At 42.2% G+C, this 25,512-nt stretch overlaps 1 protein-coding gene across 1 annotated transcript in view; it reads left to right on the top strand.

Annotated features, from left to right (window-relative positions):
• KCNH2 (potassium voltage-gated channel subfamily H member 2) overlaps positions 1 to 25,512 on the top strand; it is a 1,950,790-nt gene that overhangs the window by 311,509 nt on the left and 1,613,769 nt on the right. Inside the window, exon 2 of the mRNA XM_078662767.1 lies at positions 18,896 to 19,126. Coding sequence (XP_078518893.1) covers positions 18,896 to 19,126 — 231 coding nt within the window. The remainder of the gene's footprint in view (positions 1 to 18,895; positions 19,127 to 25,512) is intronic.

Below are 25,512 nucleotides of genomic sequence, written 5' to 3'. Positions count from 1 at the left end.
CAATGCTGTGATGGATCTAACCCAGATCCTTGTTACTGGGGGTGAATGTTTGCATTGTCCATCATTCCGTCCATCAATTGTTTCTTTTGGACATGTCGCCTTATGTGGGAAGGGTATACCCAGACAGGGTGCCCTGCTTACTACACCACTTGGATTCAAGCTAGCCTGGCTGAAGAAGGGTGATGCCCTGAAACTGGTCCTAGGATGCTCGTTTCTGGTCCAGGGAGGACCTGGCTTGGCAATTCTGGCTGGACTGTTCCCATGAGGCACTGGGTCAAGACTGATTTGCATATGGCTGGGTACACACTGGGGTGGTGTGGTGAGCAAAAGAATTATGGATTTAATCCAGATCCTTGTGACTGGGTGTGAATGTTTGCATTGTCCAGCATTCCGTCCATCAATTGTTTCTTTTGCATATGGGGAAGCACCATCTAGTCCACACACAGTGTAGAAGAGGGATGAGTAAGGGCCAGGTTTTGTCTCGGCCCCCTCGGTATGACTAGGTGCAGTTCCGGAGTTTCTGTACCCATTTGCAAACCCAGGAATCATGAGCAGCAGGTACTTGTATCACCCAGAGCAGAGGACGATCTGGGCCCATAGAGCGCGAGCATGCATTCATACACAAGAAATATGCAGAAAGACACACATTCTGACCCAGACAACACTACAGTGAGAGATATGCACAGACAATTATGCCAAATGACGCTATACTTTGTAGTGTGTACATTGAAAAAGAATGAAAAGAAGTAAAGTAGCTTAATAGGCGATTCTTAATACATCATAAAACTGCCCTCCTAATTCTAGGACCACATATATTATTGACTTCCTAGACTTTTAAGATTACTCAGTGGGTCAAGGTACTTGATACTGAAATATCTATGACATTTTAAAATATATCTTTTTTTTTCCGACATGGACACAGTTTAGTTTTTATGTTGCTTAATGTAGCATTTGAGAAGTACATTGTTGCCTCCTAGCAATTTGAAATATTGTTTGCAAAATCTAAGACATGGTTCAAAAATCACTGCATGATTGATGAATGCATGCAATCCTACAAAATGCAAAGGTTGGTACTAAATGGATAAAAACAAATCTTGAAGTTAAAAACAAAACATAGCCAAACAAAATCTTTGTAAAAATGCATAAAATAGACTGTACAATGGTTCTCATCACTTGACACTGACGTCAAGCTTCGCGAGAACTACCTGTTGCAATTACACAACTTGTTTGGTGTTACTGGAGTATTGCATCCTTAAAGATGGGAGGATTTGTTGTCCTTGTTAGCACTCAAACTGGTGTATTGTCCTGCAAACCAGTCTTTGTGCCCACAACAGTGCCCACAGCGCGCAGATAACTCCATAAGCCATGTTGCAAGCTTTACAACACACGTTTTAATGTACTGGGAGAACACAGCAGTCCCTGCGTTCCTAGTCACTTTAAAAGCTGAGTCGTTGGAGACGTCAGATCTTAACAGGATGCTGTATAAACATGTCACTGTGAAATATTCAGAAACTCACATTTTCAGAATCTCACATTAAAACTGAATTTCCAAGTTGCAGTGTGGACCAAGAAACCAATTATGGAAACAAGGATAAGTGAAAGGGTGAGTCTGTTTCAGATGACGTTCCTGTCAAATAAAACACTGAATGTGTGTTCTATTTTTCCTTTCATCCTTTGCTGGTGTGTGGAAAATGCTACTTTTAACCCAGGCAGCAGACGTGCACGGCCTAATGAAAGCAAATAAGAGCAAATCTATTCCTTTGGGACTCATCTAACTGCTGCACCATTGAACTGACAATATACGTCAGTCCAGAGGCAGGAATGGGAGTCGCAAGCAACCAATGGCTGATGAATGTACTGATGACCCAAAACCAGCGCCTGCGGGGATTCTACCTAAATGTGTCGGTCTGTGTGTTTTGCATGGGTTCTATTAGACAGCTAATTCTGTTTCTGCCAGACCTAAAAACCCAAGACCTGTCACCCAAATTCAACCCCAAGCATTGTTGTTCTAACTTTTCTCACTAAGGCTTCTTACAGACAAAGCAGGGTTAAGCACTGTGCCAAAGCATTACCACTCACGCCCTGAGGACCTCTCAGGGCCCTGCGAGTGTGCTATAAATCCTGGACAACACTGTTAACATTATTGACCTATTAACTGTGTTACACTCATCAGTGGAGCCTCAAACATTGCCTCCCATTGGGCTTCGCAGAGTTTACTGGTTGCCGGACTCTCATCTGCATCACCGGACTCGTGGACTTCTTGAGTGTTTCTGATAAAAGTCACCAGCAGGAGTGAGCATGCGCACAATGGTGGTGTTTGTATCTAGGATGATGCTTGCGGTCAGTGGGCTTATTTAAACAAGCATTGGCAAAGCCAATAGGTCTTGTCTTTGGGACCTATTAGCTTTGATCATGGGTTTAGCCACACGGCACTGCATCACAGATGCTGTACCGTGGCTAAAGAATAAAAAGAGATGCTTTGCCGCACCCGGCACAGTCATTTTGTAGGCGCTTGCCCACCAATGTAGAAACCAATATGTCTTTCAGCATGCGCTGCTTAAGGAAGGACCTAAAAACGCACATATTACAGGAAGTCAGGTAATAAGGGACGGTAATATCACACACAGTAAGACGGATTATATTGCTTTTTGCTGGGCAAGTCTGCTGTGGCACATCTGAAATATGCATATCGTGTAAAGGCGATATTATTCGGCTGTTCTAATGGGATTAGAGCCTAAAGGAACCTCGGGCGCTGAAGCGCAACCCACTCGGCTATTATTATTTTTTTAATGCAGATTTATATAGCGCGAACTCGACCTGACGGTATTGGGGGCACTTTACATAAGCACAGGTTATGTTAAACAAGGGCACATTCAGGCACGGGGAGATTACGTGATTTTCCCAGAATCACAGGATGTGGACGCAACTCCGAGGCTCGTACCTTGGTTTCCAGCACCAAAGTCAGTAATCTAGCAGTGAACCCACATCCCTGTGACCTGCCAGTTGTGCGCGGACTTTGCAACAAGAGCGCAACCCAGTGTGCCCAATAGCTGAGAAGCCGTGAACACTACTATTGTTCACAAGTGCATTGCCCTGGTAATGTAGGAGGCCAGCGCCCTCATACTGTTACTGGTGAAAAGCACCCCCTCCCCTCCCACACACATCCCCGATGGGCCACAGACGCTGCAATCTCAGCGCGAGCATCAAGAAAGCATCTCACCCCAGTGCGAGGTCAGGGGCCTCCATGAAAGATTAGCGTTCACTCCCTGCCGTATTTTTGGAATATCCCAATACTTTGTAGTGCTTTGTTTCCTGCCAAAACACGAGATCACTGGGTGATAATGAGGGGCTTGCTTTCTGGCGGGGTGGGCCGAGGGCTGCTTTCAAACTTACTTTGAATCCCCCTCAGTTGTGAATCATGTGCCCCGCCAGCAGACGCACCACAGAGGCCCCCACCCTTCCTTCCGGCCTTTGAGTTTTAAGCGCCCCTCCCCAGCCCTGCTCCTCTTTCACGGGTGTCTGTCTGCTGTGAGTGATTTACACATGAGTACAGTGACGTTTGTCAGGCGGAAGCATGCTTCCTGCTATTGTCTCAGCATTGTGAAAACAAGACGGGGTAGAAAAAAAAAACACATGTCATCTGTAGCGGAAGACCTACTGAGAGACTGGCTGTCTGTTTCAAGGACTCCGTCACCAGCGACTTGCAAAAACACACACGGCCTCCACTTCTGGAGTTGAAATGCTGCAATGCGAAGGCGCCAAACACGAACCCAGAGACCACAGCACTGGTGGGCAGCCGCGTGTTTACTTCCGCATCGCGCTTTACTTAAGTGAAAGCGCAATGCGAAACTAAACATGTGGCAGCCTTTGCCAAAGCTGAGTGAGAAGAAAAAAGTGCGTGGGACAAATTAAGCTGAGAGTGTCATGCCGACGGTAAAAGATCAAATCCCGGTGGGCGTGGCCAGAAGAGACAAGGCGGCAATAAGGAGGGACTAAGAAGCCTCCTTTACAATGAGAAGCCTACGTTTTGCATGCAACATGACGAGAACCAATTAGAAAGATGGCATCCGCCTCCATGAGCTTCCGAATCTGAATTGATTCCAAGAAGCTCTCGAATGCCGAGGCCAGCGCATGCGCTGCTTTCGACAGCCGAGACCTAAAAATAGTATTATTTTGATAGCACACAGACCTTTTATATTGTCGATATTTGCTTCACGACAATGGGGACGAGGTCAATACGTGTGGACCTGGGTAGAGTTCCGAGAGCATGTGATGTGAGATGCCTGCTGCACTGTAGAGAGATGCGCGCCTCCCTGTAACTATGACAATTTCATATATCATGCATGGGTTCCATATAATTTATTTTCAAGCAGTGAGATTCGCTTTCTATAGCTGTTCTGTGAGTAGGGTTTTAAGGTTTTTGTGGCATCTCCTGTATGGGTGTGCTGTGTTTGCCCCCACGTGTCTGGCTCCGCAGCGGGAGTGCTGTACCATATTTTATTTCAGAACCGATAGGCAGGGCCTCCTTCAATGACTCCCCCTCCTTTGCTTAAAATGCAAAAATAAAGTAATAAGAAGCACCCTTTGGTTCATCCGGCAGTGGATGATTTCCGCTTACTTCCGAATGTTTATGCTGGCTTTCATGCAACGCCAGTTCGTATCACATTGCCTCTTTTCCTCAGGCAGCTTCAGATGGACTGGAGTGGGGAGGGTTGGGCCTCCCGGTCTCCCACTTATGCAGTTTTTTCAGACAGGGGATGTGGATCCGCTGTCTCGGTTTAGAAAGCGCTTTGGCGTGGTTTCTTCTCTTAGATCACTTTCCTCTGCAGTGCAGGCAGATTATCTGTAGGACAAGGCTGGCTCCCACAGCAGACATTGATGACGCGGGCCCCAAGCGGGGATGCACACAACATGAGGAGCATAAGTGGGATGCTCTGCACCTGGCTCTCAGCGGCCTTCAAGGATGGACCACCCAAAGGGAAACAAGAGGCAGGCCCTCCCTAGAAACTTCTCTTCCACTGGCAACTGCCTCTGCTGACTCACCCTGCCCCTAACTATTAAACAAATAGTAGTACTTAGAAGCACTAATCCTCAATCTTGTGCTATAAAAGGTCAGAAGGATTTCCAAAGGCAGTCCTGTCTCCTTCCCTCCACATTTCTCTGTCTGTCAGGGACATCTTAAGGATTTGGAGGGCCCTAGGCCAAACACATGTTGCCTCCCCCCCCCCCCCCCTGTTCAGAACAGCTTTGAATATATGATCTAATTTCAGATATTTCATGCCCTGTTTGACCAGGTCACTGACAGTGCACAGGAAAACTCCTCCAAATTTTAAATGTGTTTACATCTAATATTCAGGGATAGTGACTTGTATTTTCAATATTGTAATACAACAGCAACTTACCAACATTACCGCAAATTGTCTCTGTGACACCCTCTCATTTCTCATATATCAGGTCTGTTTTGCTCTAAAAGAAACTTTTTCTATGGACGTTGCTTGAAACAAGCACAAAATATATCTGAAAATGTCTGTAATAGACTCTCACACATCATCCACATTAAAAATAAATCAAAGTAACACATTTTCAAAACAATGTGTTTAAGAATTTTTCAAGGTCATCAAAACAAGACTCTCTGCAGAACAGAGTTGGGTCTATCAGGGGGCCCTAGAAAAGCTGGGGCCCTGGGCCTAAGCCCACTTTGCCTTAAAACATCTCTGCTGTCTGTAGTTATCCCCATCTCCTCAGGAATGCAGGCAATACTCTTCAAGGGTCCAGGGACCATTTCACAACCTTTACCTGGTGCCATGTTAGACCAGGGGCAACCTAAAATGGACCCTGCTGGAAACAGCAAACATACATCCTTGCAAACAGTATGGAGCCCTGTTACCGTACACTATGCATACAGAAACACTCAACATTCACACAGGGATGCCATATGAGGGCCTGGTCATGACACATGATTGGAGCTGTGTTCGAGGCCCAGCACTCGTGAATGAACATGTAGAAAGATCGGCTCAGGTACCGATCCCTAAAATCATGGTACGCTGCCACCTCCTCTCAATGTACACGATGAAGGACCCAGCTGGTAGTCTCATGCTGAAACCAGGGAGCGCTTTTGACTTCCATCGCCTCAGAGCCAGGCTGTTGGACTCAGGGTCAATGTTATCAATTGTCAAATAAAGAAAAAAAAATCTGGCATCGGTGTTGTCTGATGTAATAAAATGTCATCTGCATATCTATGTATTAGAAAAGACGGGAATGAAATACATGCATTCAGAAATTAATGGGGAACTGGCTATTTCAATTAAGAAGACAGCTGGAGTTTTTTTGAATTCTTGATTAGAAACATATGTGTGTTCAGAATAATACGATGGAGGAGTTCTCATTGTTGTAAGCTTTAGCAGCAATTTACCAAAAAGATAAATTGTTACTTGAAAACCCTACATCACCAGATGGTGTTTGCTACTGATTTTTTTTTAAACCAATTAAGTTCCTGTCCATGATGCTATCCAAACCAATTTGTATGAAGGGTTTTCATCACAAATTATTCCTTATTTTTTGCCATTATTCATTAAATTCAGACCAAATGTAGCTATTTTTGGCCCTATTACGAGGCTTTAATTTATTTTATTTCATTTATTTATAAAGTTTTATATAGTGCGAACATGACCCTTACGGGTGTCAGAGCACTTTACAATACTCAAGGCGATATGTATAGAAATACCAACCTCATCCAGGAGGGATAGGGTATGAGTGAATCCCCTTTAGAGAAAACAACAGGTTTACAGGCGAACAACAGCCCATAAAACAACATAAGAACATAGGGCCATATGTATGAAGCAAATTCGCATTCGCAAAGGCCGAAATTCGCAGAATTTCGGCCTTTGCGAATGCGAATTAGCAAAATTATATGTATGAAGTAAAATCTGGTGCAAAATAAGAAATCGCAAAATTTGCGACTCCTTATTTTGCAATTGCATTTAAGGAATCGCAAATTTTGCGATTCCTTAAATGCAATGTATGAAGCCAAAAAAATTAGCAAAATGCCCTTAAGGAATCGCTAATTACCACCAACTTTTAGTTGGTGTTAAGTTGCGATTTCTTTGAAAAAAGCACATTTCAGCATTTTTCAAAGTGCCATGTGACGCACATATATGCCCTTAGGGCATGTATGTGCGCCACATGTGGACCCATGCATATTTTAGGGGTGCAACAGGGTGTCCTTTGGACACCCCTGCACCCTTGAAATTATTCTCAATTTGCGATTTTCAAATTGCGAATCGCAAAATTGAGAATACCTTTCCATTCATTCCTATGGGCCTCTTGGCCCATAGAAATGAATGGGAAAGTATTCCTTAATTGCGATTCGCAATTTGCTAATCGCAATTAAGGAATACTAAGAATTCGCTAAAAAAAGCAAATTTGTACATACATACCAATTTGCGATTCTGAAATAGCGATTTCTTAAAAATTGCTATTTCAGAATCGCAAATCGGTACTTTAATACATACGGCCCTTTGATATGTGAAAAAAAAGAATGAGTGCAGGCTATGGGATAAATCATGTCCTGGGATATAGAACATTCGTTCTATGGCATACATTTTTTTTATCAGCTTCTTTTTAACTTCTTTCTTGAATAAAGCAGCTGAGGAATTCATTCTGATTTCAGAGGGAAGGGCATGCCAGATTCTCAGGGCAATTCTCGGAGCCGAAAAGGCTTGGTTCTAAGTTTTCTTTTTTATAGAATGTTAGTGGTTTCAACAATAGGGAGCTAGAGCCTCTAGATCCTTTGCCGCCACCAGACAGCTCTAGTTTTTGTGCAAGGTATCTAGGACTGTTGAAATGGAGGCCTTTATGGGTCATGCGGGCAATTTTCAAATGCATCTTTGACTCGTATGGAAGCCGGTTAAGAGATTTCAGGTCAGGAGTGATGAGATTGTTTCTTTTTTAACATTGTTGTTGCACATAAAGAGTATACACTAGTCACTAATAACAGATCCATTTGATTAATTACCCAGGATGGCAAAATGTAGGGTACATTTTAGCATTAAGTATTTTGGAAGTATTGATTGTGTTGCCCTGTCAAGATTAGGTTGAGTGAAAAAAATGCTGATAGCTCGGCTGGAAGGCTGTGCATTAACCCGCTTCGCCATACATGGCGATAAATCTATCTTTTGGATTCTTATATCACAGCATAAATAATAGAGGTTAAATGCTCCCATTTGCACATAAAAAATAAAATACACTTGAGAGTGTTTTAATTCTCAAAAACGCTGGTTAGACTAAATGGTATGTATATAATTTGATTATAATATCACTTTTGAATAAAAGTGATTTTGAGACTTCTGTGATTTAAATTCACTCAATTTAATGTGGCTCGGAAGTAGTACTATCAACAACCTGGCACCAAAAATCTGCTTGGTAGTCCAGCCTCATCTAATATCAGTAAAATCATAATTATGTAAGTATCATGAATATCAGATCAAAATATCTCGACCAATCATCAATCGGTCACCTCAAGGTATGTATCACTAACACGATGTAATATTATTAATTTCATTTAAAGTCCATGAAACCCTGTAACACATTCAAAATAAGATGTGCATTCTGGCACAGCATAAGCATCATGTCTGAATTATTGCCAGATCACTTTTTAACAATATCTGCACTCTAACAAACACACCATGTAACATTTGTAAGCAGCAATCGAATGCATAATATCAGAGTAGAAATACAGTGCTAAAGGACGTGTGATGTCCCTTGAAATACATGCACTCATAGTCAGATGCTGAATGGATGACAACTTTTTAGTGAGTTGGACTATCGCAGTGCCAATGCAGTGTTAGTAAAGGGGAAACAACCTTTACAACGCAACTTTTACAACGCACTACCATTACAACAAAACTTTTACAACGCAACATCCATTACATCGCAGTCCATTACAACGCAACCATTACAATGCATGATACTACAACGCATACCACTGCAACACATGTCATTACAACGCATACCATTACAGCGCATAATACCCTTACACTATCCAACACTTACCCTACTGTTGCACCCCCTGGAGTTAGAATTGTAATTTTTACCCCTACACTATCCAACACTTACCCTACTGTTGCACCCCCCTGGAGTTAGAATAGTAATTTTTACCCCTACACTATCCAACACTTACCCTACTGTTGCACCCCCCTGGAGTTAGACTAGTAATTTTTACCCCTACACTATCCAACACTTACCCTACTGTTGCACCACCTGGAGTTACAATAGTACATTTTACCCCTACACTATCCAACACTTACTCTACTGTTGAACCCCCTGGAGTTAGAATAGTAATTTTTACCCCTACACTATCCAACACTTACCCTACTGTTGCACCCCCCTGGAGTTAGAATAGTAATTGTTACCCCTACACTATCCAATACTTACCATACATGCAATGTAATGGTATGCGTTGTAAAGGTAGTATGTGTTGTAATGGAATGCGTTGTAAAGGTAGTTTTTAAAAATTCATTATAATGGCATGCGTTGTAATGGAATGCGCTGTAATGGATGTTGCGTTGTAAAAAATGCGTTGTAAAGGTATGCGTTGTAAAAGTATGCGTTGAAACGTCATACATCCTTAGTAAAGTGTTGCACCAAAAGAATTGCCATGACTGATAGTAGTTGGTGCACTCCTATGTGTAATTTAGGCAATGATGTAATACTTATGAGGGCCAGACTTGCAACTTGGGTTTTAGTAATGTACTCCATGTTTTGTTTAGTGGTGTACTTTAGTGGAAACAGTGTAACTGTACAGAGTCACAGCATACTTTTCTTTTTTGCGTGTTAATTCACTATTGTTTACTTAGTGTGAAACTTGTGATGTGTAGCTACAGCAGATAACCCGGTCAGAATTTGTAGTTGGGAAATTAGTTTAGGCATTAACAGATTTAAGACCCAATTACGAATAGGTTGTGTGGTATTCCTGGGTAGGATAGTATTTTGCACAATGGAAAAGGACCCAGTAATTCTACACCTGGATGTTACAAGTGCAGGAACACTTTGACAGATTTTACCGGCTGGAAAATCTGGCTGGTAAAACCACGTGCAAATTGAAAATGAACAGTGGCTGTGGGCGCAAGCACAGCCCCGCCCCTCCTGATCTGCTCCATTAGCAAGGGAAACATGGAGTGTTTCCCCATGCCAACCCACAACATCTCCTGTTATGCCATGCTGCCCAAACCCCCTTGATTACCCACTTCCCTGCACAGGGTTCCTGCCTCCATCTACCATCTGTTCAGATTAGGTGCTGTAAGGAGGCCTTCATCCTCATGGAATTTGGAATCCTGTGTGTACATTTGACACTGAAAAACACAGGTCCACATAGTTATTCACCATTCTGTGTAGATTAACTCATAATTGCATAGCATTGGTGGGTTGTTTCCGCATGCTGCTGGGGGATAGGGATTCAGAGTTTGCACCCAAACACTACGGTCCAACCCTTGGTCATCGCGGTAGAACTGGCAGCGGGAAGTACTAATATAGATTTGATCAGACTTAATGTCCATTTAGAACTGGAAAAATGATTTAGGCCCTTAAAAGGTTTAATGTTCAGTTCGAAATGGCAACAATAATTCTTTACATATTTTCATTTTCCAAATCTATATCCGGAGTCTGGGAAACCACTCGTGAAATTGATTACATGACTCGCATGTTTTGGAAAGAATTAATCAGGTCATTTTTCTCTAATCTCACCAATACTTTAATTAGGATTTAGAACATTAAAGTAAAGATTTCCATACACTTTCCCAGAAATCGAAGCATATTAGTATTTTGGCCGAGAAAAGTGATGTGGGCATCATGCATGTGTATCTTGTGTCAATATGTTGTGTAATGTGTGATATTTATACGCTAGTGCAAGCTGACTTCACAAATGTGGCCTAATTGTTACCGTGTATCAGAAACACACAGCACAGTCACACATCACATATCTGAACTGTGTCCTCGCGGGGAAGGCTTGGCATATTTGGGAAACCGGTGGGCCTCCGTGTGTGAACAAATACCCACTTGCAGAGAAAGACTTCACAAAGATAGGCTAGGAATTTCTTCCAGTTCACGTCAAGCACTTCTGGGTTGCTGGGTTTCAGCAGTACAAGGAGACAACTTCAACAGCACTGCCTGGCAACAGAGCTTGATTATTTTGGGCAAGAGCTGAAACCGCGCCTCCGCTTCCACCACCTCTTCTTGTTTTCTGCCTTGCTTCATGGACTGTAGTATTCTCAGAACTATTGATATCTGTTTCACTGCTAAGATCCATTGCCTCTGATTTTGGAGTCCATGGGACAGTAAGTATAATTATGAATGTGTACCTTGGTGCATGCAAAATAGGCTAACTGAACCCCTCAGAGGTGCAGAAATAGCCCAGCTGAATCAAGTCTCTCTCTCTCTCTCTCCCTCTCTCTCTCTCTCTCCCTCCCCCTCTCCCTCCCCCTCTCCCTCTCCCACTCCTCCCTCTCCCTTTGCTTCTCCCTCTCCCTCTCTCTGTTTCTGTTGTACCTTCCTTTCATGTCTTTCCCTGCTTTTCTGATTCTGGTGATTCAGTCCTCCAGGATGGGCGCATACCTGAAGGTGAAGCTAGAGGAACTGTGTTGAAATTTGATCTATTGATCTACTTGATGACTCCTGCATTTAAACAGTTATTGTTAAATTATTTGGAAGGTCCTAGTAAAAACTGTATATATATATATATATATATATATAGATTTCCCCATTTAGTAGACAAGGTGATCATAGTCCATCACAATCTTCATTGCAGCAGATTCTTTAATAAAAAGTGGTCTTGTGCTAATGGTATAGTTGATTTTTTTTGACAAGTACCCATCACCTAGGTATATTTGAATTGGGATTTTTTTTATCTGATAGTTTTGTTGTTTTTCTTACTCTGATGTCCATACAATTAGTCAGAGTGCCTGATTGTCCACACGCTTAGTAAGCCATTTTCTGGCAATTGTTTAACTAGTGTCTGTCCTCTTCCAGTTCCATCCATGGCCTCATATATCTTTTAATAAGATCTTCTACTCATGTTTTTTGCTGAGAGAAATGGGAGCTTTCCTGAATATGAAGCCTACTCCACTGTATTTGTGCAAGATCATGAAGGGAACCAATTATCATTAGGTTTCCTTCTCTAAGAAAGAGATGCTGCTTCTGTGACTTGAGATTTCTTGTGACTGGCCTACAGAAAACATGAGCACTAAATGATGCCAAATAGTTACTAGTACTTTTGCTATGCTTGACATATTGTAAACAAGTGGCACATGTTCCTAAGCGGCTACCAGAAGACATCCTACAGCTAGGATAGCATTATAATAATGCTTCTCTTTACTGAAGGGATGCTCTCATGGTTAGAACGAGGGACATGCTGTCCTTCAATGTCCTTTCTGAAGGAGGCGACTAAATTACAAGCCGAATATGGAGAGACCACAACCCTTTCCTATTAACTATTGATGGTGGTCAAGGATGAGATACAACAATAGTATGATGCTGCATCCTAATCAATTTGGATTTGTCAAGTAGATACATTCCACATAAGGTTCCAGAATAGCTGATCTTGTAGTATCCTCAACTAGATCTTAGCATTAGATGCTGGAAATCCTTTGATAACCTAACTTGAAATGTGTATTTGAGGTTATGCAATTCTTTCAATATGTCCCAATTTTCTTAACCATGGATAAAGCTTTGGTTATTATGTTGGTAGTAAGATTATAAATTAAATACTCACTTGATGTTTTAGGGGTTCTAGGCATGGCTACGCTTTATTGCACTTCTTCGCTCATTGACTTTTAAGCCTTTCCTTTGCTACACCCATACGTCTTGTAATAACAAGACTTATGTCTTGAACAAGACTTATTGGCTTGACACCGATCTAAAGGCCTCAATATATGCTGATGACCACATAAAGTGTATGAAATCATCGTTAGCTATGTAAGAACTTCAGAATATTCTTGAATGAATGGGAAACATATATTGTCCCTTTTAAAGTCCCATTAAAAGCAGTCCAATAACAAAGATGTTGGGACCATTCCAAGTATCATCGTTAACAGCAGTACTGCACCATTACCAGCAAAATCCAAGTTTCGAGCACCAAACGGGCAATAGCATTCGCAATGTTGTAATTCCACATCTTTAACTACATGTATTTTCCTGATTATTAGGCCTTTTTTAGTGACAGATATCCCACCTTCTTTTAGCAAATGTTTAATACCGAGCCACTTGCCATCCCGTTTCAACCACAAGCAGACATTTTCTGCCAAAACGCGGATACTGTCCCACTCTAGCTGAGCCCTTCGTGTGCATTGTTCTGTCAGCATGTTACATTTATAGTGAAATTATGTGACATCAATAGCATTTCAAAGAGCTTGATATCATTTGTCAAAATGCTGAAAAGGAAGCTAATAATCTATACTGCAGTGCTATTTTCACATAAAGTAAAAATGCTTCCTTGTGGGGTAAAATGAGGCTGTTATGATGTTATCACACCACAATGTTCACATTTCCAATCAATATTGCCCTTGATTTTTTCCAGCTTCCATCTACTAGCAAGCATTGGAAAACTCAATAGATCTCACTTGTAAGACCCTTTGGCTTTGCTAATGTTTTTAGCTATGCTATACAGTAGTGTGGCTGCTGTATCATTTTGTAGGCACGTACATGCATTCAACACACATGTGAGTGCCTACAAACAGACTTTTTTTGTAATTTACAGCTCTAAGGTGGATTGGTAAATTACAAAAAAATGTGCAAACTTTAGCCGCGGCCCGTGGAGGGAGCTCCGGTAGGGCAGAAAGGCGGGGCGGGGGTGCTAAAAACCGGAATATGGATAATTGAAGGTAAGTAAACAATTTAATAATTTCGTAGCGCGCACTGCTGCGATGCAGGGCGCGCTACGAAATTCATTTAATTTATTACATTGTTTACTTACCTCCAATTATCCATACTCTGGTTTTTAGCACCCCCCCACCTTGCCCCTCCCCAGCCCCGCCTTTCTGCCCTACCAGAGCTCCCTCCACAGGCCGCGGCTGGCAAACATGCTATTGTAAACCATGGCATGAGCACATTGTGGGTCAGGGTTGGGGAGTTGGTAGAGGGTGGGGGGTGCAGAAACACTGGGGCAGAGGTGAAGCAACTTGAGGTATAGGTGAAGCAACATAGCGGGCAGGTGGTGAAGCAACAGGAGAGAATACAAGCAAAAGAGAGCAAAATGGAGTTCAGGGGTTCAGTGGGGCAGAAGCACATGAGCAAGATAGGGCAACATGAGTGCTGGTGGTGGGAGAGAAGCACAGGGGCAAACAAAAGTGAGGGAGTGAGAAAAGCACACAAGGGGGACAACTGGAAAACTCATGCACTCTCATGGAGTGCTTAAACAAAAAGAAAGAAAAAAGTAGTTCCCTTAAAGAAAGCACAGAAGCAAGCCAATCAAAGATATAGTAAAAGACTATGCTCCATGAGAGGGACAAACGCAAAAGACAGAACAATGAAAGCTAGCCAATAAAACGCAAGCAAATAAGAGTGACAGTAAAGCCATCCAATGGTAAGCAATAGGAGGGGTTGTAAGTACCTGTATGTTTTTGCTAACAGCACAATATGTGTTTCATAACCAGACTATGATAGGCCCATCCTATACAGTGCATAACCTAATTCCAGAATTCTTTTAGGTTGACATAAAAGATTTATGTATTAATATACATACATAAAATAAAAGTAAATTTAACAAGCACGTTTTCATAAGAATTATAAAGGAAAACGGAATCATAATGCATATTAAGTCAATATGGCATGAACTCTTAAATGTATAGTCAGCAATCCATTTGTCATAAAACAGTGGTGATACACTTTTCCATTAATGAGTCACACCCAGTTCTGCTGCCCAATGCCTATTCACCTTCAAGTACATAATTTACGGCAGACAAGCCTATTTAACTTAGTTGGCAATCTTCCTAATTTTTTTTACAGCTACAGTAGTCCCCCTCATTTCCCATAGCTTACCCCAGCCATATTCCTTGTTTAACGTGTTGCTAAAGGACACATACTTCTGTTTGGACCTCGACTGATTAATGGATAATTGTAATGCATGGCCAAATTGGATAGTTCCACAAAATCCCTCCTCATAGCCACCATTTTCATAATTTAATTTTATTGTATACTTCTTTCAAGAAGAGGGCTTTAGTAGCACCCCACCTTCTCAATGATTTTCCAAATGTACAGAAGCCGAAATAATATGTCAGAAGTCCAGGTCCCTCTAGCTTAATAAACTCACACCAGAAGCAACTAAGCCTTTTTGATTTCCCCTACCCCATTCAAAATCTCTTCTCCACAAGGAGCAGCAGCAAATACTTTCCACACACAAAATTAATAACCCTGGGTGGAGTTCGCAGAGTTGCGCTCCGCGAAGTGGAAAGAAACTCTGCCGGGCGACGGGGAACTACGCAAGTGAAGGAGTGCGATAGAAAAATGCGGTTTGTGGCAATTTTCAATGCCGGATACTTGTCCGCACTTTGCAATCATTGCGAATGGCATCATGCACAGCACAAGCGGGTGCTGCTTTCCTTTCTGCCCCTCGAGTAGATTTTTACTCGAGCTGCAGCTTTCTTAACACGAACGTGCAGTCTCTCAATGCGAGCGGCCACGAGCATACACGACCACTCGCAATGAGAAACCTGACCCCCCGCGTTGAGAAATCTCGCCGGGAGGTTTATTTCCCATGCTCGCGCTTTACAACTTGATGTTGACGATCGCAAACAAGGAAAACTCTTGCCGGGAGGTGGATTTTCCTCGCTTGCACTCGTGAACTTGACGTTGACGAATGCGAGCGAGGAAAAAAACTCAGCTACGCGGATCGTAGTTCTTCAGAACTCCGCGAGCTCTGCGTAATGCGGAGTGCAGAAAACTCCGCAAACTCCTCGAGCGGAGTTCACCGCCCAGGCTTAAAAATGAATAATCTGCCCAATGACTCTTAACCAAGTGTATCATAATATGTTAATCCTAGGTTTTTTATATCCAGGGCCCTAGCACCCTGCCGCTTTGTATGGGGATCTACCTGCCCCATGTTTAGTCTAAGCAGAACTACATATTTTAATTTGTGGACCTCCAACCTGTGATTATTAAGATAACATTTACCTTTGAGGGCGTGAATATTGAATTTCATAGCCACTGTTTTTTTGTTTTTTTAGAGTAATGGTTAACTTAAATGTGGCAAAACTAGCTGTAGCAACAATAGGTTTTTGAATTCCCATATTTGTCAGAGAGAACAATTTACATTATCTGCTTAAAGCAAGGCTGGCAACCAGGTACCAAGAATCTTAAAGGGTGAAACGTTATGTGTCTAACGAGTATCGAAAGGTCAGAGAGAAAAATACTGAATAAAAATAGAGCCAGTGAACAGCTTTGCTTCCGACCTTCCACAACTGAAATCTTGCTTGATTTTTCCCCTTCGCCCCGAAATGTACAGAATTGTATTGGAGTGAAGCTCTGACAGAAGCCGCAAAATATTGGCAGATCTGTGGTTGCTCCTAAATAAATGGTATTACCTGTAATTCTGCCAAAGAACCTGCTTCACTAATATTGCAGTAATACTAAAGCACTGTGAATGCGGAGGAATTTGAAATGTGTGCTAAAAATTAAGTTGATTTCCTTGACTTGATTCGTGGGTGCAGTTTAAGTACTGCGATCAGTAGTGTATGCGATTGGTGGCTTCAACTGAAGCACTAGTGTGCATCGGCAAAAAACGAGCGTGCATTAGGAGCAAATAAAATAGAGTGATATGCCAGAGTCTAACATATCGCTTTGCATTTTAGAAATTCAACAAAATTTTGAAAAGCTTTAACATTCCCATTGAAAATAAAATGTTGTTTATTTTTATATATTTTGCATTGTCAAGTAAAGAAAATATTCCATAATTTATGCATGTGCTTTATGTATACTTGTGTCTATAGTTTTTTTTTTTTTTAGGTTTCGATCATCCAAATTGCTTAGGCTGGGGTTCCCGGCTTCAAATAGTGATTCCGTGGGGGTCCACAGAAGTTAAAAAAGAACTGCAGGCCTAGGCAATGAGATGGTACTATGTTTCTGTATAAATCCATGTGTTTATAGCTACTGGACATGAAACAGCATGACATAAACCATACATGTACATCCCCATAGAGTTAAATGCTATTTATTACAATTGTGAAGCAAGGGGATGTGATGTTGTTGCATATAAGCATGAAACATGTAACATAGAAGTTGCTTTTATCGCAGCACAGGTATACAGATCCAACCTCTTCAGGTAACAGTTTCTTCTCTACACCTATAATTCTATGCCTACGTCTAACTCCACTGGAATGTGGATCATGTTTAAAGGACAACATGTCTCGTGCAGTAGCATACAAACATAATTAAATTACTTAAAGACACAGCACAGAATAATAGAACAGAAAATGCAACAGATGGATAGATAGATAGATAGATAGATAGATAGATAGATAGATAGATAGATAGATAGATAGATAGATAGATAGATAGATAGATAGATAGATAGATGGATGGATGGATGGATGGATGGATGGATGGATGGATGGATGGATAGATAGATAGATTGATTCTCAAAGGCAGAGGGTTAACAGATCAGTGCGTTTATAAGCAGTTGCAGGGATTACCTGATGACTCCATATTACTGAAGCACCAAGCTTAATTTGCGGACTTTCTTTTTACAAGCAAATGTAATATGGTGTTTTAAGCCTAATTGAGTCAAATGACCTGCTTCCTAGCCCCTTTTTTTCAACTCCCCTCCCCCTTTCCCCCCATCCTCTATTGGGATGTGTTATTCTATGTTTGACTAGGCTCCTGTATCTAATGAAACTTTGCAAAACTGTTATCTTTATTTTTCCTGACCGCTGAGACCTGAGCTACATGGCTGATGCCCGGTGGAGCTGCTAGACAGCTATAGAGGAGATTGGCCTGGGCTCACCCCCTCGACCATCACCTACCCAGCCGGACATTGGGCACAGTTCTTCTCGTCTCCCTGATGTGTCTCCTTTCCTCCCCCTCACCTGTCTCCTTTCCTCCCCCACCCCTGACCTTTGCCCTCACCTGTCCTGGCCCTTAGTGTTTATCTGTGAATTTTCCCTCGTCAATTGAGGTCTAGCTATTTTGTCTGAGGCCCAATGGAGCTACCTGGTTTAGTTATAGGGGAGACTGGCCGGAGACTCCCTCCTTGGACGCCACCTACCCAGTTGGTCTTTAGACAGACTTCCTTTCATCTCTCCTGTCGTCTCTTCCCACATCCTCCCTCTATTTATGTCTCTCCTTCTCTCCTCTCTCAATGTATTGAGACTGAACTATTTTGTGAGATGCCCGATGGAGCTACCTGGTTTAGCTATAGGGGAGATGGGCCGTGGTTTCCCCCCTTGGTCGTCACCTACCCAGTCGATCTTTAGACAGACTTCCTTTCGTCTCTCCTTGTTGTATCTTCCCTTATCGTCCCTTTCTCACCTCCCCTGCCCCCTCCATTACTTTTCTCTCTCCTTTCTCTCCTCTCTTAATTGTATTGCCTATTTTTTTATGTATTGTGTAATTGTTGATCTTCTTCTGTTACATTGTTGATTCTCATGTAAAGCGCTCTGATACCTTCGGGTCTAGCCAGCGCTATATAAAACTCTTTAAATAAATAAATAAATAAATAAATAAATAAATGAACAGAAGAAAGGCTTTAATTACGAGAATGCTGTCAAATGAAAGGCCATGTCAAGTGCCCCCAGTGTCAGGAATGCATCTGGTAACTTGAAATATGGGGCACCTGGCAGCAGAATTGTTATTGCAGAAAAAATCTGTCTTCAGGTCACACATTAATGCTGTTCGCCCATCTTTCTTGCACTAGGTCGGAAGTTCATCATTGCAAATGCACGTGTGGAGAACTGCCCCGTCATCTACTGCAACGATGGCTTCTGCGAAATGTGCGGCTACACGCGGGCGGAGATCATGCAGCGACCCTGCACCTGCGACTTCCTTTATGGGCCCGGCACCAACAAGATGGCGGTGTCGCAGATTGCCCAGGCCCTCGTGGGCTCTGAGGAGAGGAAGGTGGAGATCTCCTTCTACTGCAAGGATGGTAAGAACCCCTTGGGTCCTTGGGTTTCTATGACATCTGGAGGCCTGTACACCCTTCACTCCAGGGTGTGTTCGGAACTTTTAAATACCACTGGACTATTCTAAAGGCAAATCAAATCTTCTAGTAGATTGGTGATTCTACATTGTGTGCAATGTGGAGAAGCAAAACTGTCAGATTTTCTGCCTCCCGTGTGTAAGAAATCTATACAGTCCATGTTTTTTCTTTGCATTCTATTTCTTAGTGCTGTCTATTACATTATAGGAATCAAGATTCGAAGTACCAGAATGCAAACAAAAAGGCTGGAATTGATTGATTACTCAACACGTGATCCTGGGAAACTCACGAGCTCTGGAGTAGTCAATAAATGTTACCTGAACAGTGATGTCCCTCTGAAAAGCTGGGAGGGCAGGGGAAGGTCACTCAATGATCACTGTGTTATCTTTGGTGAATCTAAGGTGACCACCACTCTCCATGATGTTACAGACACTGTATTCAAAGTACTGGCTTTTATAGGTGACAAGCAACCTAATGCAACCTGGTTGCTGTAGTCTTGATAATTCTACCATTGATTTAAATAGACTCACACACGTGATAGCAATGAAAAGCCTAGGACTGGAAATACAATGCCTGTGGAGGCAAAGAGTGAAGTGACCACTCTAAGTCATATACAGCCCTAGTGAAGTATCAGCTGTACAAACCTGTAGAGAAACATACCCTATGTCTCTGTAGGGTCATAGGATGGGTTTCTCTACAGGCTACGGTTTGTCAAATCACGGGGACTTCCATCAGTCTTTCATTTTTTAATAGTGATGTGTTGTGGGAATTTGTAGATCTCAGCGGAGACCTGATAGCTGTGGGTACTTTCCAGCCATGACCGTGGTCCAGGGGTTACCTTATTTAATTATAAGTATGCCATTTTGTGTGACGATTGCACACAAAGATACTTAGCATGTGACAGGGTATTTTGTGTGAGGTCAATTGAATAATGATGAGCACACGGGAGAAGAATTGCTTCAAGGGCTGATCGAAGACCCTTCCCTGTGCTGGTGGGACGCATGGACATTGTGGTATCAGGAACAAGTAATATACATACATCTGGGCCCTAGATTTGCGTTAAAACTAGACCTCGGGAAATTGTTTATAGTTGATACAGAACAACAGGAGTGCTGTGTTGTGAATGACAGGAGAGTGACACTTTGAAAGAACTCTGAAGATAAGTAAATAACATAAACAGCTCTTTGACAAAATGTACCCTGTCTTTTTCTGGGTAAGTTTGTATGATTCACTTCAGTATCATTCAGTCTCCAGTGAAATGTGGTGTTATACCTGCTAAACTTGAACCTGCAGATTGCTGTTGGGTCACTCCATGTCTGTTTACATGTTTATTTCTGTCAATTAATATTGTTTGTTATTATTATTGTGGGTTATTAACATATTTATTGCACATATAGGGGATGGGCCAATATTCTTAGAATTTACTTACATAAAACTGTTGATAGCAACTAATTTGCTGTCTACCTAATATACCAATGAGTTTGGGTGAGGTGGATATGGTCATATTTCTTCAGGCCTTGGAAGAGGCATGTTGAGGCTTGTAGGATGACCTTAAGGGTGCCAGTATCAAGTCTATTAGGCCATGGAACAGGGCATTACCACCATCAAGTTGCGAGAGTACAAAGGCTTGAACAATTGAAGTCACATTCTGGAAAAAAAGTCTTACTTTAAAAAAAAAGAGAGCTGGTAACAGACCGTCTTTGCTTTTTTGATACTGTCTTTGTTTAGGTTATGGTTGGTGTCCATGGTGAACACAAGAGACTTGGCATTCGGTGAAAGTTAGGGTTCAAAGCTGTCTATTTTCATGTCATTGAATCAGGTTTGCACTGTCTGTTGTTCTTAGCAAATAATAGGATTTCTGTCCTGGCTGCGTGGAGCTACGGGCAAGTGCAGAACATCCTGGTCAGGATGATGTGCAAGCAGTGTTTGAGGCATTGGATATGTGAAGCAGAGGAAAATTTCAAGTAGAATTGTCTTTCATTGGTATACTGTTGAATGCTGATGCTGTTATCTGTGAGTAGAGCACCAAATGGCTCAACCAAAAAAATTGTTTATTTCAGTGCCAGGTGTGAAGGGCCAATCCCTGCTTTAATTGCATGCTTTTTAAATGTATTTTTGCGATAGGCCATTTTTAAACATATGCATGCCACCTTTAGAAGGTGGCATTTTTATATTTTATCACATTTAAATTTTAATATCTGATGCATTTTCTTTTAATTCAGGTTTGCCGATGTAAAATCTTTTGGCTTTGCCAATGCTTGTTTGTTTTAGAATGCACCTCTTCAGTGCATTCCCAAAGACTCTTGCCCTTGTAGCACACTGTTTTGTTTCAAGAGCTCAACATTTTGCATCTCCCTTGACAATTGTTCTCTGGGGTGGAGTTTGCACCTTTTACAACATCAAGTGTTTGGTCGTAGTGCTACCGCTTTGAGTGCCGCGCCACCTTCTTATATACAGTTTTAGGTCACAGCATGAGTCATTACCAGCTCATGCCACATCACAACCCAAGTACTGCCTTTCATGATGACTGCACTCGCAGAAGCGCATGGCTTCATCTGAGACTTCATTGAGTGGGTGTAGTTGAACAGCTGGCCTGTGCCACATGTTTTTTTAATTTGTTAAATCGTTATGATATCTCAATGAGGTTAGAGCTATTTGATGGGTCTCGCTCGGAGATTCAACGTTTGCACATTTAATCACAGGTCTTACACCCTTCAAAGAGGTCGTTTGAGGGATTCTTAGGGGTAGGTGGCTCATAGCAAAAGAGAACTCTCCTTCTACACTGCAGTGCTGGGATTAGTGAACATGTGAGAAAATGAAAGAGGGAGAGGAAAATACACAGAAGAGAGACAAAAACAGAGATGGGGAGAATTACAAAGTGTACAATAACCGCTGTCAATGCCAATAGGTCTGGTTTAAAAGGAATGTTGTATGGTAATCTGAAGCATTACGTTTAAATAGCATGGGAATTGACATGTATTTTGTTTGGAAGCAAAATAGAGCAGAATATTGTTGGTGTAGGTTAAAAGGTCATGTGACAATTGCCGTGTCAAATCAGACCTAAAAATGAAATGTAGGTTAACGACTGCCTCTCTCCCGTTTGTGCTGCTTCCACAAAAACACAGCATACATTATCTAGTTATCCAAGACATTTCAATCGCACTGCAATGTCATGTGCATGCTCCTGAAAGTTCACACTTAGGCAGCTAGATAAAAAACACAAAATGTTCACAGCTGCGTGGAGGGCAAGCACTTTTTTCTAGAAGCACACTACTTCGGCTCAATCAATCTACTCCTGGCTCCTAAAATGTAAGAAGTGCCAATGCCCCTTTCTAGTGATGCGCACATATTTGACAGTTGCGTTGTCAAGCCAGTCCAGAAAAATGCCTGCATAGTCATTTAGACTGGAGAAATAACGCACAATCAATCAATCAATCATATCATTTGTAAAGCACACTACTCACCCGTGAGGGTCTCAAGGCGCTGGGGTGGGGGATGCTGCTACTGCTCGAAAAGCCAGGATCAGAATAGATTGCACAAATGCAGTCCATTCAGAGCTGAGCGCAAATCACTCCTGCTCCAGTGTCAGTATGGGCACTTCTCACCACTGCACTACAAAAGAACATGATTTGCTACATGACTTATACTAATAAAAAAATATATATCAAAGTCTGACTTCTGGGAAGCTGCAAAGTAGCATCATCATGGAGTAGGAAATCTAAAGAGCAGAAAGCAACATAATGGCTCCTTGCTGGCACTGAGTGTGAGTGTGCGAAGCACATACAGTTGGTTTGTTTTACATGGAAACTAGGAAAACGTCCGCCCAGGGAACTGATAACCATATATAAAGCCAAGTGCCAATCCACAGCTTTATACGGAGCAGGACTATGGGGCCACACGGATGTCACCTCTCTGCAAATTGCAGAAAACAAGTTTTTCAGATTCCTTTTATCCGCCCCCAAAAGTTCCTCGACTTATGCCTGCCACTTAGAATTGGGGGCACCATATATCGAAGATCTTGCCAAAATCCAACCTCTCCTCCTTTGGCGACGTATCTGGGCGTCAGATAAAAACGACCTCACAAAAACAATACTGGCGGATGCAATGTCCCTGGACTATGTTTTAAAAATTAAATGGCTGGCCTATATCCGGACCTTTCTCTTTGATCTTGGAATAGAAAGATATTATTCAAATCCCGAAAAAATTGGAGAACTCTCAAAAACTAATTTAAAAAAACAAGCCTTGGACTACCTGGGCAATCGGAGACTACAAACAGAAGCTGGGAAACAGTCAGTGCAGCACGCAATAATGGTTCAATCTACCCTTTTTATGCAGCCCTATTTAAACCTTGATATCGGTACCTTCGAACGATTCCTCCTGATAAGATTCAGACTGAACATATTTCACAAACTGGTAGCTTTCCCAACGCCAAATGTTTGGGACCTAAATCCATCTCCATGTCCATGCGATGGGATATCAGGTCAAACTACCCTTCACACTGTTCTGTTCTGTAAATTTTATCAGGAACACCGCAAACTCTGGTTACTAACTCTTTTAAAATCTTGGGGTCTCAGACAATGTCGAGTAGCCATGTTGAGCTTGCAGCTTCTGGACACCGAAGCCACATGTTACCATGTCCTTAACTTTCTGAAATGTATATACGGACACAGGAAAAACCTCTAATTCACAATAGTACTGTATACATTATACATTATCGAAACTCTTTTTCTGCTTTTTAAGTAATTTGTAATTATATGTCACTGAAGATTTTTTACCTGTACTGCTTTTATGGATCTTCAAAAATCCGAATAAAGTTTATATTAATTAAATTGTTTTACATGGAGGCAGTTGTGTAACAGCAGTAATGTAATATGAAGGATAGTTCTGCTGTCTGAGGCCTGAACTCGTAACTTCTGCCCAATGAAATATAGCCGATGTCTGCGGATTGAGAGATAGCTCTGCTAGTGCATGTCTCAACCTGTACTGTATGTGTAGTGTGAGGGGTAGCAGGGCTGTCTATTGACCAAGTACGCAGCGGCGGTTCCTCCTTAATGGTGGAGTAATTCGCCAGCAGATGAAAAATAAAATGCTATTAAAACAATTTTAGTATCATTTTATTTTTCACTGGGGGATCCGGTCCGAGTCTTAGGTGGGGCGGGCCAGGCAATCCTTTATTCTCGGCAGGGACTGTGAGGAGGAGTGGTGGTGGGCACTGTAGTGCGCATGTTAGTTTGGCCGGCCGTTGTACAAACCTAGCTGCGTTGCACAGTTGGGTGGAGATTAAGCAGATACTCTGAGACTAATCCTGGCACTGCTCTCATGCTGGGTAACAGCATGAGAGCAGCCTCTGGATTGGGTGGGGAGTCTGGGAGCCTGTGTTGGCCCATGGGCTTTCGGGAGCAGAGGAGCACCAATGTGGCCAGGTGTGGCAGGTAAGTTTTTTTTTCCATTATTGTTTACCCCCATGCCCCGCGCTTCCCCACCACTGCGTATTGGCAGCAGCTGCTACTGCAAGCATGTATGCTTATGATATCTAAGCTGCACTATCTAAAATCAAATGCCTTAAAAAGCAGTGTAACCGAAGGGATAGCTCAGCAGTGTGAGACACCAGCCTGTGTGCTTTGTGACTTTTGAGGGCTACTTCTGAGGGTGGGGAGCAGACAAGGTCCCATACTCTGGGTAACCTGGGGGCGTGCATTGCTGTCTTAAATGGACACCTATGAGATTGGTGTGCTCTGAGAGGTTGTTGTGCTAGTCAAAGCCAAAGCATGTATGTCCTGTGTCACTTGATGGGAAACTCTGCAGTGCGATCGTCATACCCATGAGGTGTGTGTCTGCTGGAGATAGTTCTGCTGAAGCTATTGCCTGTTGGTCGCTGCACCCTGTGGAAGAGGTCCACTGTGTAAGCCACAGACTGTCAGATCTGTAGAACCTAAGAGACAGACATGCTGGCTGAGACCTGAACCTGTGACATTGCTGTGCTCTTGGCGTCCTGAGCTTGAATTTGATACTGAGAGCTAGCACTGCTCTCTGAAGCCTGCGTCTGTACATTCTTCGTTGCCCAAGAGATCATTGAGCTTTCTTTTAAAGAAAAACTTGTCATGGAAAGTTTTTTTTGACTGAAAAGAAAACAGTAAAAAAATGTTTTACATTTCTCAGCATTCATGTAACTGTAGTAAATGTGGCAAACAGTAACTCTGGTCAGTCAAAGGTAAAGGAAATATTTTTGTTAACTTATTTCACAGATAGGTTAAACAAGCATATACATTGCAATATGTCTCACATTTACGCGAGTTTGACCTATTAGCCCTATAAATGACAATACCTTTTAT

This window comes from Lissotriton helveticus, chromosome 10 (genome assembly GCF_964261635.1).
Source record: "Lissotriton helveticus chromosome 10, aLisHel1.1, whole genome shotgun sequence".
Taxonomy (NCBI): domain Eukaryota; kingdom Metazoa; phylum Chordata; class Amphibia; order Caudata; family Salamandridae; genus Lissotriton; species Lissotriton helveticus.
Note: the sequence above shows the minus strand (reverse complement) of the source record. Positions and strands in the feature narration are given on the sequence as shown.